The 19,217-nt window shown below is 41.0% G+C and overlaps 1 protein-coding gene across 1 annotated transcript in view; it reads left to right on the forward strand.

Moving 5' to 3' along the window:
* The window catches only part of GALNT12 (polypeptide N-acetylgalactosaminyltransferase 12), an 87,156-nt gene that overhangs the window by 17,245 nt on the left and 50,694 nt on the right, over positions 1-19,217 (forward strand). Inside the window, exons 2-5 of the mRNA XM_073332463.1 lie at positions 4,222-4,391; positions 8,830-9,019; positions 14,229-14,414; positions 17,444-17,561. Of these exons, the coding sequence (XP_073188564.1) occupies positions 4,222-4,391; positions 8,830-9,019; positions 14,229-14,414; positions 17,444-17,561 (664 nt within the window). The remainder of the gene's footprint in view (positions 1-4,221; positions 4,392-8,829; positions 9,020-14,228; positions 14,415-17,443; positions 17,562-19,217) is intronic.

Genomic DNA, 19,217 nt, shown 5'->3' on the forward strand with positions numbered 1-19,217 from the left:
GCCTTGAGTGTCTGTGTGCTGTACAGCCCTGGATCAGCAACTCTCACTCCAGCAGCCTGCCTACAGCACAAGAGCCCCATCCTGGCTTCCGTTAGCCTTGGTTACTCTTGCAGGGTGACTCCCAGCACACTGCAAGTCCTGACGTTTCCCAAAACCATCTGCCCTGAAGTGTCCAGTCACCTCCTGGACCACTCAGAGAAATAGTAAGGTTGGTTTGGTTAAAGAGACAAACCACATTAGAGCTTATTAATTTAACTGGGGTAAACTGGTTCCCTTCAAGCACAGCACGGAGTTTTTTTATAGTAAAAGATAAAACAAATTTATTAATAATAGGACCTAGGTTAAGTGATGCCAAGTAAAAAGAATAAAATTAGAAAGGGTTACAAACAAATAAAAGTGCAAACAGACATCTAAAAGCCTAACCCTTAATCTAGCAAGGTACAGGCTGAAGATGGTCCTCTCTCCAATTATTCTTCTTCCCAGCCGTGGCTGACTTTCCCTCAGTCAGGACCTTCTACAGAAGTACAAGATGCTGGCTTTCCTTGGCTTCTTAGGTGAAAAGTCTTAGCCTAAGCAGGTTTCTCACCTCAGTTCACAGAGAGTTCAACCCCTCTCCCCCAACTGGTTGAAGGACCCTTCTTTCTCTGCTTTGCAAGAACTCTGGCCCCTTGTGTCTGTGTAGTGATAAATGCCAAAATGGCTTTCTGCCTCTGTTCCTTATATCTCTCAAAGTTCAATTACCTTGTTTCGAGAGGCAGGATGACATCATGCTATTCTTCCCTTCCTGTGATCTTTGCAGCCTGCTGCTTATTGGAATGTAAATTGGGCATCCATTGGTTTTGGTCACAACTTGCTTAATTTCACTGGAGACGGGTAGAGAGCTGTGATGTTCCCTCCTGTCTGGGAGAGACCTGTCTCTCCCTTTCTTTGGTCACAAACTGTAAAGCACACTATTAATTAGTATCCATCATTCCTTATTTAGCATTAATACATACGATTCACAATTATATTAATCACCAGTGTGTCATAGGCTTTTATAAAACACTTTACTCATCATATGTTTATAATACAGTAGTACTGTACAATCAGTTGATTCAGTTGCTTATCACTTGAGGTTCAGACCCCCTGTCTTTATAGCCCAGATAAAGTTTCTCTTCCCAGCTGAGGTGTAGACCCCATGCTGTATCCTTCCCCACTTGTTAGCTGATACGGTTTTTTTATCTCATATGTAAATGGACCTTCATTCTCTCTGCCTGATGACCAGGCTAGTCAGAAAAATAAGCATATTCCTTTGTCTAGGGCAGGCTTGTTTGCCAACATACCTCACACAAGAATATTAATGATCAGTGAGTTATTAGTTTTCCAATGATTTCTTACATGCCACGTATTGTATACAGATTAAGACATCAGTAAATTGGGGTACATTGAACTGGTCAGGCCAGCTGAAACTCATTACATGATACCAGTGAGCCCTTTGCCCCTGAAGAAATTCTTCTTCTAAAAATCATGGAATGAGCAGAGACACTGGATTTATGGCTTATTACAACACTCTATAACCCACTTAACCCATCCCCCCAGCGTTTCCCCCCCTTTCCTCCCCCTATGACTAGAGAGGGGGCCACCTCATCTGGAAATGTGTGTTAATTCCTTATGCTAAGCAATCTGTTTCATCTTATATTTATCGGTGACACTCTGAGTACATTTCACAGACCTGAAGAAGAGCTCTGTGTAAGCTCAAAAGCTTGTCATTCTCACCAACAGAAGTTGGTGCAATAAAAGATATTGCCTCACCTGCCTTCTCTTTCTCATAAATGTGTTGTGTTGTGTTGAATACCCCAGGGGTAGGTGAAATGGTTCAAACTAAAAACCTATTTAACAGAGTTAAATAGAAAAAAAAAAAAAAAGAGAGAGAGAGAGAGGGGATGTAATGTTGTGGTAGTATAGTTAAATATACAAGTCAGGAAATGCAAAAAGGTGAGGTATAACTGCTAGCTTTTAAATTAGAGAAGTTCTCTGGGGGTTAGACTAGATGACCCATGTGATCCCTTCTAATCCTATGATTCTATATATGTTGTATTTTCTATTCATGTTTTTATGGTTAAATAGTAGAAGGCGCAAACATCAACATTTATACTTATGGTATACATTCCATTCTAAAGGGCTAGGAGGGTCTTAAATTTGCAGTCTAGTCATCTGGTAGATTTGGAAGTTTCTTGAGACAGTGCTTCTATTGGTGTAGAAAAATAGCATTTTTGTAGTTAATCATTTTTGAGGATGGGTAAGCCACAGTGTCAAGGTTCCTCCCCCACTCTGAACTCTAGGGTACAGATGTGGGGACCTGCATGAAAAACCCTCCTAAGCTTATCTTTACCAGCTTAGGTCAAAACTTCCCCAAGGTACAAAATATTACCCCCGTTGTCCTTGGACTGGCCGCTACCACGACCAAACTAATACTGGTTACTGGGGAAGAGCTGTTTGGACGCGTCCTTCCCCCCAAAATACTTCCCAAAACCTTGCACCCCACTTCCTGGACAAGGTTTGGTAAAAAGCCTCACCAATTTGCCTAGGTGACTACAGACCCAGACCCTTGGATCTTAAGAACAATGAACAATCCTCCCAACACTTGCACCCCCCCTTTCCTGGGAAATGTTGGATAAAAAGCCTCACCAATTTGCATAGGTGACCACAGACCCAAACCCTTGGATCTGAGAACAATGAAAAAGCATTCAGTTTTTTACACGAAGACTTTTAATAAAAAATAGAAGTAAATAGAAATGAAGAAATCCCCCCTGTAAAATCAGGATGGTAGATATCTTACAGGGTAATTAGATTCAAAAACATAGAGAACCCCTCTAGGCAAAACCTTAAGTTACAAAAAAGATACACAGACAGAAATAGTTATTCTATTCAGCACAATTCTTTTCTCAGCCATTTAAAGAAATCATAATCTAACACATACCTAGCTAGATTACTTACTAAAAGTTCTAAGACTCCATTCCTGTTCTGTCCCTGGCAAGCACAGCACAAGGACAGACACAGACCCTTTGTTTCTCTCCCTCCTCCCAGCTTTTGAAAGTATCTTGTCTCCTCATTGGTCATTTTGGTCAGGTGCCAGCGAGGTTACCTTTAGCTTCTTAACCCTTTACAGGTGAGAGGACCTTTCCCCTGGCCAGGAGAGATTTCAAAGGGGTTTACCCTTCCCTTTATATTTATGACACACAGCAAATTCAATCTATTTGACATGGAACTGTTGCCAGGCAGGGGCATGGTATATTCTGCCCTCTATCTCCATATTGCAAGTAAAAAAGCTGAAAAATATAAATTCTGTTCTCAGATTCCTTGATCTTACTCTCTGATCGCAAAGCTGTAAAAACTTTATTGATCACCGTATGTCTGGAATTGTACAACTCTAGTCTTGGGTCTATTGTTGTAGATCAGCCCAGGAATTCTGTGTGAACTTTTTAATCAAGAAATACTAATATTTTTGGTGCCTGATGGCCATTTTTCAAAATATTTAGCAGGATTGTGAATTTGTTCTCCTTCTGCAAAGCCAATTATGTGTGTAGTTTTATGCCTTTCTCTGGTCTTGAGGTTTTTAGTATCATGTTCCAGCATTTTTATGGTCTTCTGAGAATTATGGCACTTGGTTGCACAAATTCCATTGTCTTTGTCTGGTACTGAATTTTCTTTAAATATATTTTGGCTTTTTCTGTAGTAGCAATTTTGCTGTTGAGAACTTCCACTTTGTTTTCTAGCTTTGCAAAGTTAGCCTCCAGGAGAAAAATTAAGTTATCAGTAACTTAGGTGAAAAATAATAGCAGATCTTAGTTGCTGCAGTTTCCTCATTGGGTGTGTCTTCCTGTGGTGAGCTGGAGGCTCCAGCATTTTCCCCATTGAAGCATTCTTCTTTAATGTGAAGTCGTCTTCTGATGGGACAAAGATTGCATGTGAATGAGCCAGAGACATCTTCCCATGTCTTTTTAGATGTTTGGATATTTTCGAAATATAAATGTAAAACTGAAGAAGTTACACTCCCCCTGAATAATAGCTACCTCACTAAGCACATTACATGACCTCCCTCATTGTTCCTTTATATCTTTGATGTGTTCTTGCTAAAAAAAAAATTAGTAAGCACTATATGCAGTCTTCATTTTAAAACTGTTTTCTGAAAATTTACAGATAATTTCACACTTTTACTAATTTGGGTCCCCTTATTTACAGGTGCAAAGAGAAGAAATACGATTATCATAACCTGCCAAAAACCTCAGTTGTAATAGCTTTTTATAATGAGGCTTGGTCAACACTTCTGCGAACAGTTCATAGTGTTCTTGAGACATCCCCAGATATTCTGCTGGAAGAAGTTATCCTGGTGGATGATTATAGTGACAAAGGTAGGTATTTCATTGTATAAATAACTGTACTCTTCTCAGACATACAAGGTGGGTGAAGTAAAAGTCTGCAGGAGAAGAAAGTATACTAATATGGTAACGGCTCACTAACATTTTGCAGTTGTTCTGTTTAGCCATGCTGTAGCTTGAAATCGATTTTACTTTGCCATGCTGGTGGGCTGTCAAATTCAGTGTCTTGTTCAGCAAGTTGAGAGGAGGAACAGTCTAATGTCTATAGTGCTAATTTGAGACTTCAGAGATCTGGATTCAATTCCCTGGTCCACTGCAGGCTTCCTATGTGACTGTGGGCAAGTCCCTTTAATCTCTGTAGGCCTCAGTTCCCCATCTGTACCTCACAAAGTAGTTATGAGGATAAAGACATTGAAGATTGTGAGGCACTCATATGCTACAGTAGTGGGGACCCAGGTAAGATAGATAGCAGCTAGAAATATGTGTCATAAAAATATTTGGTGTAGTTTTGTTTGCCACTCATAATGTAAGATCCTTATACTCTGGCTATTTGCAAATATTGTTATATGAAAGAAATGGCTTACTGATCGGGGATATCTTTTTTTTTTAATTGCTACTTATCTTTTAAAAGCTTTCAGGATTTTGAGAGATATTGCTAATATATATATAATGCATGTTTACAGTTCTTTCATTCTAAAATATCACTTTGAATGTATGTGGAAGAATTAGGTATATTTTTCATACTCCTGTGGAATAGTTTATTAAAAGTAAGGGTTATATTTGTAGAGTACAAGGAAGATAGTGGATGGCAATACTTCTGTCCAAAGTCCACATGAGGGGGGAAGTATGGAAAATTCTGAAAAATTAATTATCAAGAACATTCTTCTACTAACATAACTTGTTCGAAATTCTTACTTTTCCCTTTTTTAAAACCTCTACTTCATTTCCCTGCACTGTTAATTGATATGGCGTACAGTGAAGGATTGTAGAATGGATGTAAAATTTTATACACAAATGAGTGATGCATTTAAGCCACTGGTCTTTTCAGTTTCTACAAAGTTCTGCTCTTTTCTGCCACAACTTATTTCTGAATATTTTTCTATTATATTAGCGCATCTAGATTCAGAAGTATTACTCAACGATTTTTTTAATTGTGATGTACTTAATAAAAAAGGATATCTATCACAGTTTGTGTATCTTAAAACAACTTTTAAAAAACTACTTTAAATGTATATATTTTGAAATATACATTTTATGTTTCAACATATGCAATATAGTAAGCTATTGTCCACAACTTACTGGTATTTATTTTTGAATGTGTAATAAAAATACTGTAAATATCTTAAATGACCACACTAATGCAACATAAAGATTGGAAAATATAAATATGTACTTCAGGGAATGGTTCCCTGCATGATCAGTCACCGCACAGCTCCTAATCATAGGTGCTGGAACTAGGGGTACTGGGGGTGCTGGCTTGAAGTGATTTCCATTATACACATGGTTTACAGTTTGGTTCAATGGCTCTTAGCACCGCAATATAAAAATTGTTCCAGAACCCCTGCTCCTAATTGCTGAACTAACTGTGATAGTCCATTCTCATGGAGCATTTGAGCATACTCCATCCCAGGGATGCAGAGCCTGAGCAAGAATTCTCCTGCAATTGATCCTCCTAGCTGTCATGTGGCCAGGCAGTAGAAGTGAGAGCCAGGAGACTCTTTTCTGGACTCTCAGTGGGCTCCCCAGCAGCCAGGCAATGTGGAAGAGGAGGAGGAAGAAGCTAACTGATTCAAATGTAAAGGAGAGGCAAAGAGGGGGACAGGAACAGGAGCTGTGTGAGAGGGACAGAGACAGGACATGGCAACAGGAGCAGAGGGGGAAAGGGACGGGGCAGAGGGGTGGAGATTTAAAATTAAGCCTATCTCACTGTTGGAGCAAAATGATTAAATCAATACAAACCTAATATTCTTTTTTAGGACAGTCTCCTTTTCACAGATAAATTGGTCTGCTTTTCAGCCCCTTCCTAAACTTTCACCAAAATGTTTACAGATAGAAGACTGATTACTGAAATATTGTACTATTATACATGCAAATGGGACGATTCTGCTATTGTACTTTTTTTTAAAAGAAAAACATATCTCCAAGTCCATTCACTTCCAGATCGCATTTTCAGCAGCTAAAATTATTTAAGGGACTGCTAAGAGTGTGTACAGGAATTATGCCTTTTTAGTGGGGTTTTCCAAAATGCCTGCTCTGATTTTTGTTTGTCATCTCTCTGAAAAACCCAGAAAGTCCACTTTGAATATGTATGGAGCAGTAACCATTTACTGGTTATAGTGTCCTGATGACACACAGGCATTGTACCTAGTCAGGCATATTGCACACAAACACTGGAATAAAAGTGTAATTGCATTTTTACAGTTTCAACTGATAATCTTGATATTGCAGTGGATTGCATCTTTCAACTCATTCCAAATGAACATCAGGGAGGGAGCCTGGATTTTTATGCATATTAGTCTGCCTGAAACGACTTTCAGCTTCTTGATCAAGACCTCCCAACACAACCCCATGAACAATTGGAGAGCTCCGCTGTATACCACATGAATTTTGTTTTCGCAGTTCAAAAACCTGCTATCAGAAGCAAGTCACTCAGAGTGCTCAGCAGCTCAGGATCACCCCGGGTAATTCTGAGTGTTTTCTACATTGAGTTCTGGTCTGTGCCTGCTTTAGTGTTTTATACAGAGCTCCTCTTTTACACGGCAAAAACAGCAGCCCCTGGGCACATTTAATTTACACCTGAGGGTTATAGTTGTAAAGACATTTCCAACCCTCAGCATTGCAGAGTAAAGATTTTTTAGTGCACACCCTCCTTCTTTTCTAAAATAATATCTTTTCTTGCCTCTCCAAATAAATGTTTTCGCCTTGCTCTTATAAGGCTACTTAAAATGAATTTACGTTGTCTCAGAATTCTCTCAACATAAACTTTTAGGTGCAAATGAGATGTATATTCTCTGAGCATTTCTTTACAATAGTGCCTGGACATCCCCCAGATTATTGGGGCCTTATTGTGCTAGGCAAAATGTATACTCCATAAAAAGCCGTAGTCTGTGACCTGAAGAACTCAGTCTCACCTGGAGTAGATATGTTGGGTACCTTTTTTTAAATAGGCACTCTTCAGAGTAGAACCACACTTGAAAAGAGTGCATTTTTCAAAAAATGGTATATACCAACTACACACGTACACCTTTCAATTGGGATCAATTGGGGTCAGGATCTTTGGTCCTGTCAAAGTCCCCTTTGCACCATGGGAGCAGTGCAACCAGCTCCCTCAAACTTGCAGCTGAGCCTTTCCCAAGACATAGAGAAATCTTTGACTGGTGTAAAACTGGTACAGCTGCTCTAACACAAGATGGAACAATTTTAAATAATAATTTCAATCATTTGGTGGTTTTGGTTGGCTGGTTGGTTTTAAATAATTGATTTTAGATCAAGTTGAGGCTTTGTAAAAACCAAAAATATTGAAAATTAAGGCCCTCACCCTCCAAACGCTTCAATAGGTACTCACGTGAGTATTCCCCCTTGATTTCAGTCGGACAGCTTGTCCATAAGTTAAGCAAGTGCTAACTTCGCAGCATCAGGATCTAAATTGTATTTTATTAAAAAACATTACTATTAGTGGCATAAAATCTTTGTCACTTCAAAAGAAAATTGTTTCAGAGTTAATAAAGAAAAGCTGTTTAAACTTTCAATACATGAACAAAGTTATTGTGAATTTTTTGTACACACAGGCCAAAATGTTCAAAATAGGATTAGGCTCCTAAAAAGTGGTATTTTCAAAAGCACTGTGTGATTTAAGAGCAAACATCCTGACTTCAGACTGCAAACCCTAATGAAGGAGAACAGCACAGGCAAAGCATTTCAGTTTTCTTGACTTGTGGAAGTTCAATATGTTGGAAGGTGTTGGTTGCAAATGTAATATGGGCTATTTGTTTATCAATTTTGTATTGGAGTTTGTGGTGGTCTCACAATAAGGATGTTACTGTATTGGGCCCATAACTTATTTTTTAAAGCATAAATGGCCATTTTAAGTGTGAAACTTCTTAGTAAAAAAATCTATATAAAATTGAAAATGCTGCTAACAATTAGAAAACTAATTTAAAGAAACAAGCATAAATCATCCAAGTTAGCAATTAAAGGCTGTTAGAAAGGAAGAAAGCTAAGAACTAGCAACATGTAATTTAAATAAAATTTATTTTTAACAAGATATCATGATTTTTGTGCACCCTAGTTTTATATCGCCGGTTCCCTTGCCCTGTCCAGGTATAGGGGACATGCCAGGATTGGGAGAAGGGCTACAGGCCAAATCGCACAGCACTGTTATCAGTGTATTACAACAGTGCTTTAAATACTATTTTTATAACCTACTATGTACAATAATTTTACAATGATCTGTTCAACTTCTTTGTAACAGACCATTTAAAGAAACCTTTGGAAAACTATGTGGCTGGTTTACGCAAGGTACGTCTTATTCGCGCAAATAAAAGAGAGGGACTGGTTCGAGCTCGACTTCTGGGAGCTTCTCTTGCGAAAGGAGATGTTTTGACATTTCTTGATTGCCACTGTGAGTGTCATGAAGGGTGGCTTGAACCATTACTGGAAAGGTAAAGTTATACCAAATGTGCGTGTTTTTTTATTATAAACTTGAGAAAAAAGAGTCATCTGTTAAATTCCTGTGTTTTGTAGAGGTATTGAAAATATCATCGTTAACCAATAGTTGCCACAATGTGATTTCTGAGAGAATTCAAGTATTTGCTATTTGAAGTGCAAGAGAATGGTAAATATTCAATTTATTTAACAGCAAATTTTGTTTCACTCAAGAACAGATTAATAGCTTAGTGGAATTAGAGGTTCGAAGATCCAATTTCCTTCTTCCTAAAGGAATGAAGGATTGTTGCCAGGAAGAGGGAACAACGTTTTATGTGGAACCCCAAACTTTTCACCTAATTTGGTGTTTGTGATTAGAACTGGGTAACGTTTTTTGGCCACAGCTTTTTTCACTGAAAAATGCATATTCGGGTTGGCCAAACATATTGCAAATTTGTGTCAATTTTGGCAGCTTATTTCTGTTGGGGAAAAAAGGGGATAAAATTCAGAAATGTCAAAATGGTGAGTTTCAATGTTTTCACAGTGAACAGTTTCAGCCTTTCAGGGTAGATTTACAAGGGGACTTGCATTCACAAATTGGAGGAGCTGGCAGTGGTGTTACCTCTTGCACACTATAGAGCAGTGGTGGGCAACCTGGGGCCCTCAGGCCGCACATGGCCTATCAGGATAATCCACTGGCGGGCCAACAGACAGTTTGTTTACATTTGCATGGCCACCCGCAGCTCCCAGTGGCTGCGGTTCACCACTCCCAGCCAATGGGAGCTGTGGGAAGCGGCAGCCAGCATGCCCCTGTGTCCCGCGCTGCTTCCCTCAGCTCCCATTGGCCAGGAATAGCGAACCTCAGTCACTGGGAGCTGCAGGCGACTGTGCAAATGTAAACAAATTGTCTGGCGGCCCGCCAATGGATTACCCTGACAGGCCGCAGGTTGCCCACCATTGCTATAGACCAAGGATTAGGGCATTCACCTGGGAGGGACAGACTGGGCTCAAGTCCCTGCTCCAGATCAGGGAATCAAACCTGGGTCTCCCACATCCCAGGTGAGTGCCCTAACCACTAGGCTATGAAATATAGGAGGGAGCACTACCACTGTGACTTCTCCTCCTCCATTCTGTGAATGCTACTGGCATTGAAGTTGCCTTGTGAATCTAACCCTTTGCTATTAATAGAAAAGTCTAGAAGTGTCCAACCTCAAATGATTTTTTTTTCAATTGTTTGGACCTGCCAATGAATCAAAAAATAATTTATTTTCACAGCTCTGTTGGTGACCACATTGTCAGCCTGGTAAGGGACCAAGGAACAGTTCTAGAGATATTCAGTTCTAGACAGAGGTTCACTAATCTCAGTGCAAGATACACATACGCGAGTTGGAAATAAGGGCAAAGAAGACCTTGCCTTCCTAGTTTTCAAGCAATCTATCCTTTCCATATACATATGGAATAAAAAGGGCTGGGTCAGGCACTATGCAGAAGAGTTTCCAAAGGGACTGAATTAAGGTTGTGTGTACCCATGATGATTTGAGTCCTGTATACTCAGTGATGCTTTGATTTACAGCTGTCATTTGACACATATGCCACTTCCATCACAGAATGATGCAGAATCCAAGCCTTCATTTAACAGAACAAATCATGGAATACCGCATCTACATTACATTAAACCATTTGTAATACTATTGCAGCTGCATCCATATACTACACAATCTACCTTTTTTAATACATTTTTCCTAATGCGAATGGAGCCATAGATGTGCCCACAGCAGAGGTTAGCTTCTCTCAGGGTCTGTAAACAATGCCATACCTTTTTTCTTCTTTCTGCTCTCAAAGCCACATCCAGACCCCTTCTAATGCCAGAGCTACACTTGCAAATATTTACAATGCCTGCAACAGACTTTACGAAGGTTGTATTGAAGATAGGAGACTATATTTAACCCTTCCCAAAGGCACCAGCTCTTGCTGAGGCTAAAGGACATGATCCTCACCCATTTAAAGTCACTAGAAAGACTCCCATTGAGTACAGTGGACTTTGAAGAAGGGGCCAAAAAGTACAACTTTACAAAAAACACAAGTGATATTTCCAAAATTGCCTTACCCGAAGGGGTGTGGGAGCATGCATCACATTGATTTTCAATGGAAACAAGCTCCTAAATTCCTTAGGCATGTTTGACGGCTTCCCACAAACTCACTGATATTTTTTTTAATTGACCCGTTACAAACAACCTGTCTGATTTGTTTCCCCTAAATTTAACCTCTGGGACAGGACCATGTATGGTAAATTCCAGATATATTAGATTAATTGTACCAGATTAAATGGGAAACAGCAAGAAAAGGTGATTAAAAGAATCAGGATTTTAATACCAAGCGATTGAAGAAATAACCTGACCTAGGAAGAGGTATTCTGTAAGTAGTTTAGGTAGGCCAGAAGGTGGCAGTCTTAGGAAGGACTTTGGATGAATAGTCTGATTTTCTTTACTGAAAATGTAGTGAATTGCCTTCCATACAGCTCTATACAAATCAGCCTATTCGGGTGATCTCAGAATCTGGATCCCTTTTGTTGAGGATGGAACATAAATTAACTGTTTCTTACTTGTGTACTGAATATACTTTGGGTGATCTGGTTCAGTCTTAGTTTGCAGAAAAAGCAGATTTTTTTTATTTTTTGTTTGTTTGTTTGTTTATGTGCTTTCCTTTGTAATTACACCTGTGTGACAGGTACCTTTTTTTTTTTTAAATATACAGCAAAATATTTCTATGATTGGATGGAAAAATGTTCAGTGTTTCTTCAAGTTATGTGTGGATCCCACTGTAAGTGCACATGCCTCTCATCATGTACATGAAAACAGAGCTGTTTTGATAAGCAGTGTCCATCAGGGCTGTGCATGCATCCTGTGCTTCCTCATACTCCCATATGAGCTGGGAATTGGTCCTGCTTTGAGCAGGGGGTTGGACTAGGTGACCTTCTGGGGTCCCTTCCAACCCTGATATTCTATGATTCTATGATTCTATGTGTCCATATAAAGGGCTGGGTGGCTTCATCCCTCTGTTCTGCCTGCTAGTTCTTCACTCAGGCTAAACTTCAAAACTTTCTAAAGTTTTTGGAGCCACTTCTGATCTACTGTATTGGACCACCATGAACTGATGCAACCCATTAGGACTCAAGTCTATTATTCAGACTCTGCCTCCCATACATACATCTTTGTACAGAGCTCCTTCTCATGGCAGACTCAAAATCTTCAGGCTTCAAACCCTGTGCATCCAGCGATGGACTAATCCCTCTGAAGGATGGGCACAGTAGGTGTCTCTATTTGCCTGGGGGAATTGCACATTCAGAGAAGATGCTTGGTGTGCTTGTCTTCCTCTGCTAGAATGCGTAAGTCACGAAACACAAGGCTTAATCACCATCTGCTGGCACAGTCCATGAAGGTCTCCTCAGACCCTAAGGAAATGAGCTCTGGAATCCTGCTGGTGGACAAGCCAGCATGATCCAGCACCACACTGAGCAAGCAGGTGATGCCTAAGACTAGCATGGAGAAGATGATGCTGAGGAAAGATCCAGCAGGTCTCAGTAGCAGCTGAAGTCAGGTCCTGAGAGGGCCACTCCAAACATGGAGGCAGAAGCTCAAGAAGGAGTGCAGTGTCCTCCCATAAGGACAAACACTGCTAAGTCTCCGGAGAGGAATCCACCAAGCCATGCAGGGTATCAAGGCCTGGGGAGAAGCAGCAACCTACAATGCAGCAACTCCTTCAGCACCAACCCCAGCTCCAGTGATGCACCCTTTAGATTTGACCCTGGCCTGAAGAAATGGGACACATCGACAGACCAAGCTGTCTCACCTCAGAGAATAAAAATCTGCTATAATGGTCAGGCTCTCTCACTGAACATCAAGGCACTCTCCTTCAGGGATGTGAATGGTGTTAGACTCGCTGGAGCCCAGGGCAGAAGCTAAGCACTGGGCTCCTACCCTGCCTTCTTTATCTGCTCACACATTGGATTTCTGCAACGTTTCTGAAGCCCAAGCCCCACTGCATGGGGCCCCCTGTGGTGTGCGGTCCTAGGCAATTGCCCTGCTTGCTGTACCCCTAATGCCAGCCCTTTGTACCATCTCTGAGGTCTGCAAAGCAGCTAAGTGAAGCAAGCCACTAACTTTTGGTAGACATTCTGCACTTGACATGGCAGCCAGGTTGGATGCCAAATTCAGGAGAGTAGTGCTTCAGTCACTTGTTGACAGATACAGCCGAAATCCCTCACTTCCACAATTCAGGGAGGATACAGCTTGTCTGTCACCTACAGAGATGCCCACTGGCACATATTCAAGGAAGCAACAGGTACCCTACAGTAACTATTTTTCTTGTGATGTTGTAGTCTGTGTGGGTCACACAGAACACCCTCCATTCCTGCTTTTAGGAATCTTCGGTGACACGGGCTTTGGGTTGTGAGGGAACTGAGGGAGCCACCCCGCCTTTTATGCTCTCATATACATAGGGCCCTACCAGTTTCACAGCCATGATAAACGCATCATGGACCATGAAATAAGCCCTTTCCCATGAAATCTGATTCCCCTGCTGCGCTGCTTCAACGAGTGCCCCAGCCAGGGGGCTCCTAGCTCCAGTTGGGCAGGGGAGGAACAGGACTTGTCCATACGCTGCACAGCCGCTCTTGGGCGTGGGGAGCTCAGACCCACCTCCGGAAACCTCCTGCAGCTGCCGGAAGCAGGAGTCCAGCTCTGAAGGCAGCACAGAAGTGAGGGTGGCAATCCTGTGGACCCCCTCCCACAACAGGTTTGTGACCCCGCACAATCCCCTTTTGGGTTGGGACCCCCACAGTTACAACACTGTGTGAAATTTACCAGTTTTCAAATCCTCTGGCCATGAGATTGACCATAATGGACCGTGAATTTGGTAGGGCACTATATATAGAAGCACTAGGAGACACAGGGCCCAAGTGCAGCCCCGATGGACACGGTTAACAAAAAAACCTCTGGTCTTGTGTGCATGAGGCACAGGTGCACCTACAGTGGGATCCACACTGACTACAATATCTCAAAGAACCACACCTATGGTAAGTAACTGTTCATTACTTGTATCCCAATATATGTAAAATGGGAGTAAAAACTTTACTTTTGTATTAATAAACCCTTTCTTTATACCTGCCATTTCTAGTTTCTGCTAGTATCAACAAAAATAACTTTTTTTCTTTCTAAAATAATTTAGAATTGGGGAAGATGAGTCAGCAGTTGTGTGTCCTGTGATTGATGTGATTGAATGGAATACATTCGAGTACTTGGGAAATGCTGGGGAACCACAGATTGGAGGGTTTGACTGGAGACTGGTCTTCACTTGGCATGTTATCCCAGAGAGGGAGCAAAAAAAAAGAAGATCCAAAACTGATGTAATCAGGTGAATATTATTTTGATGTATCTTCATTTTAAATGTCAAATTTTATAAAATTTACAAATTTTAACTTCAGCTGAAGGTAAATAAAATAATTTGTATAACTGAGCACTTAGCATTCAACACTGAAACTGAAAATATAGAGTTTTAAAAAAATTGTTCTTTCTTTTTTTAATGTAGTTCCAGTCACCATGCTTTTGGCAAAATTTTGCTTTTAAAAAAGAAATCTGCATTACCTTTGCTATGTAAATTGTCATGAATGCTTTTACTCAGGAAGCCTTTCTTGCCATATAAAATAGGTTTAATGCTAAATCTAATGGAATACCAGAAGAACACTTGAAAAAGATAAGGAAAGGAGACTTGGAGAGAATAGCAAGTGACGATTTATGCACACAAATAAGAAGCTTGGCAAACAGGCAAGAGGCAATAGTTAAAATGAAATCATAAGGTTTGATAGTACTGAAACAGGCAGCCTAATTCATATATTAGCAGCTTATTGTCCTATTAAGAGAGCTGGAAAAATCCATTAATCAAGAGTGAGTAGGAATATTTCCTGTGTGAGTGTCATCAGTTTGTTCAGAATCTCAGCTTTTGATGATATTTAAAATAAAATTAAAAAAAAATCCCAATATGAAAAATGTAAACCAATGCAGTGATGTCTTTCTGTGTTTTCAGAGACACAGCTCTGGAGGAGACAGAGCAAGAGGGTGCATGCTGCTTAGGGCACTGGTGTATTATGGCCTGACAAGCAGTCTTGGTCCTTGGGCTAGTAGGTTTCGTATACATTTTTTAGGCCTTGCCTATTAACACTGGTGGGTTTACTCAGAGTAGCTACGACTCCACATGAATGATGGTGGCAGAATCAGGGCCTACGGGCTGATGAGTGCAACTATTCATTAGTGAGTCCTTACTCCATCAAGTAGTCTCATTTAAGTAAATGGGACATACTCACATAGGTATACATAAGGGTTGTAATAATGGGTCCTAAATGAGAAGCTAAAATGGGAAGGATACTGTCCTTAGGAGGAGACAGCAAAAGCAGTGAGGAGTAATGACACTATGTATGAAATGTATCACAGGCAACGGAAGACGTAAGAGGAAGAGGTTATGATAATCTATTAAGTAAAGCTGGGGAGTGTTGGCAGAAATAAATGATTAATTGTATGTGGTTAGCATAGGCCAACGAACATGGAGCTACTGGAGAAGGCTTTTCTTGAGGAAGGCTACGTCAGCTCATATGGAAAGAAGTAATTCTGCAAGATCAGGCTGTATCTACAGGTTCAAATCTAGATAGTGATGGTTCTCCCTTTATTCTCAAGCTAAATTGGACCAGATCCTCAGTTGATGTAAACTAGCATAGCTCCACAAACTTCAGTTAGCTACAGTGTTTTACACCAGCTGAGGATCTGGCCCACAGAATTCTGTGTGGAAGTTTTAGATAAGACTTTAAACAAACATCCCATACAACAAACATATCTTCAATTTGAGCTCATGATGCATTTTTTGGAAGAGATAGGGTTTGCCCAGTGTGATTGTACTAAATGGCCACTGATCCCTGCAGTTGTATAACATCCTGCGTGTTGCTGGGTGGCTGCTGCCCTCCACCTTGGAGGCGTCTCCAGTTCAGCAGTGGATACTATGCTCCAGGAACAGTATTTGTATCCTCAGCATTTAATTAGAGGCCCCTGCCTTTATTTACAACCTATCCTCCAAAGCCTTCATCAAATACAGAATTATTCATTTCTTCCTAGGCTTTTTAGGGCTCTTGTCACCAGAATATCTGAGTGCCTCACAAACATTAAAGAATTTATCTCCTCTGAGAGATGAGACCATTATTTTTTAAAGACGGAGAAACTAAGACAGTAGTGCAGTACTTCTCAACATATTTTGGTTCACAACCCCCAAAAATAGTTTAAACATACGTATTCCACAGCTCACTAAGTCACAAGATCCTTTGGCCACAAAAGTTTGTAAGATTATTTTTTATCGTGGTAAAAAATGGGTAGTTTTCGGGTACTGAGTAGGAAATGTTTGGGCTTATGGGGCTGCTGCTAAGAGATAATACAAGGCTCTGGGGATTATGGAACTTGGATAAGGGTATATAGTTAGCTGAGGGAGCAATAGTGTTGGGTGGGGGAACTGGCTTCTGTTTGTGGGGGGACAAGTGCTGGAGTGAGGCAGGAGAGTTGGCTGCTGGTGGAGGTTCTTCTGTCTTTTCTGCCTCACCTTGCTCCACCGGAACAGCATGCAGCTACAGGGCAGAGAACGTGCTGCTGCAATGGGTTGCCTGTTTGACCTCATTTTGACTTATTAATGTGAATTGATCACTACGCTAAAAATGTAGTAGTAGCCTGGGTGTAGTGATCACAACCTAATTAAATTTGTTATGTGCAAGAAGAATATAGTCCTGACAGCAATATATGTATTTGCTGCTTTAAAAGGGCCAACTCTTCCCACAGCTGAAAACAATTTATAGACAAAATTATATACATTCTATGTAGATAGCATTGCTCCACTGGAAACAACAGACTTAGATTTCCTTGGCAGACTTCTTGACTCAGAATCTGTCAAAATGGCTATTTATGTCACATTTTGGCCTCTCCAGTTACATTAGTTAGGCACTGTCAACAAATTTAAAAAAAACACTTGAGAGCATATCCTTTCAAGGGTTATACCCACTTTAGGGGCTTAATCCATTGAAGTCTGAGAGTTTTGTCATTGACTTAAGTGGGAGCAAGATTAAGCCCTTATTTTGTTGAAGGCAAGAGGCATGTATTTTCATTCATTACAAAGCAACTGTGTCCTGTGGTGACACTAAAATATACCTTGCTTTATCTTAATGTTATATTTACTTTCCCAGAATTTTTTTTGCAAGTCCATTCTTAATGCTTAAGTATTATATCATTAGGATACTTACCTGATGTGTTGTCTATTGTTGCTTTGTAACTAGAGAACAATTAAGAAAATAGTAGATGTATGTGTAGATTCCTCCCCCTTCCCCACACCCAATCCAGAATGATTTTTCTCTTGCATAGGTCTCCAACCATGGCTGGTGGATTGTTTGCTGTCAGCAAGAAATATTTTGACTATCTTGGCTCTTATGACACAGGAATGGAAGTATGGGGAGGAGAAAACCTTGAATTCTCATTTAGGGTAAGTGAAACAATCAGCAATTTTGTTGGAAGGTAAAAACTGGCTTTATCTTACACTTGCTTCTTTACATCTTCTGCACAGGGAGGTAGGCTTAACATAGAGCTCTGTAAACGTGGCAGTATTTGCACAGAGATTTCCAAGAGTTTGTTTACATCATTCTTATGCTCCAGAAATTATACTTACCCCCACAGTGGTCATTTTGGAAGCAAAATGTGCAGAAATGTACTTTTATTGAGAAAGTCAGTGTGAAATTTTGAGAAGTGGGATGATGGCCATCTTTGAAATTTGCCTTTGGTGGACTGTGAAGTAAGGAGAGAGGATGGGAGGAAAGAGAGAAGTTTATAGCTATATTGACCCATACCTGGAACTTCTATAGTGGTTGGAGTGAGAGGGAAGGTGGGAGGAGAGAAAGATACAGCAGCTATTGATAGAGCAGAGGCCAGACCGTGCTCCTTCAAAGCTTTACCCAGTTTGACTTTAGGAATAGGCTGGGGGCATCAACAGCAAACCCCTTGCAAAGATGGTGAAAAGGGATGATCTACATACCTCCATCGCAATAAATTGGGGTCACTACCAAGAGGGCTCTCTTAAAGAGCACCCACAAAGCAGTGTACTGTGCAACAGGTGATGGTTATGCAGTTCAGAGATGGGAGAACTGCCATGCATGAAGTAGTAGCATCTCACGGGTGAGTGGGTCTGGCTAGTCTCTCCAGGGGTAGCATTCGGAGAATAATCAAGGTAGGTGGCTATGCTAGAGTGGGAAGGGTTCTTGGTACAGAAGGAGGGAGGAGATACAGGCCAACACATTTTGATGGCAAAGGGGCTTCTTGTCCTCTACTTTTTCTGTGATTACTGGTACTGCTGCAGTTTTCCAAGTGAGCACTGGCTGTTCATGCTTTAGCCCGTGTGGTCCTCCTCTTGCTAGAGGTGCATTGTTAACTTGTAGTCCAACTTAAGGTCACATTATCAGCTTGTGTGGGCTTCAGAACTGGGTACTTGGGATTTTATTGTTTTTGCTCATCACCAGAAAAGACTTCTGGCAATATTGATATCTCTGTGGTAAATCACTCTTTTTTGTTGCACAGCTTGTCTCAGAATTGATTACTCATGGGTTAATGCCCGCCGCCTGTGGAATCTGGAGGTGGTCCATTATTGTTGCTGGAGCCTCCAGAACTAAGCTCCACCCTTCAGTTTAGGCCACCAGATATTCTGCTTCTGGTGATGGAACAAGTTGGTGGTGCAGTTTCTCCTATTTTCTTTGAAAACCTTTTTATTTTTATTCATTTTTGTGCAGTGGTGACTTAGTCTTCCTCTTCGGTTTCCTCCACCCCTAGATTAGGTTTCAACCACCTGGATGTGTCACTGCAGCACCCTCCTGCCAGCCTCCTCTGGCCCCACTCAGGCATGGCTGAGCTGTCCTGCAAACACCTGGCTTAAATCTAATGTGAGGGAGCACTTACAGGCTCTGCCAGGGGTGAAATATGCCCTGCCTGTTCCCAGGGCCAGGGGCTCGGAGTCAGACTGGCATGCTAGGTCCCCACCCTGCTCTGTGAAGTCATGACTTCAAAGCACAAAAGCCCACTTGGGGTTTCTGAGCTTTGGGAAAAGAACCTAAGGACAAAGAGAAAGCTATCTGGCCAGCTTAGTGGGCAAGTC

This window comes from Lepidochelys kempii, chromosome 2 (genome assembly GCF_965140265.1).
Source record: "Lepidochelys kempii isolate rLepKem1 chromosome 2, rLepKem1.hap2, whole genome shotgun sequence".
In the NCBI taxonomy this organism is placed as follows: domain Eukaryota; kingdom Metazoa; phylum Chordata; order Testudines; family Cheloniidae; genus Lepidochelys; species Lepidochelys kempii.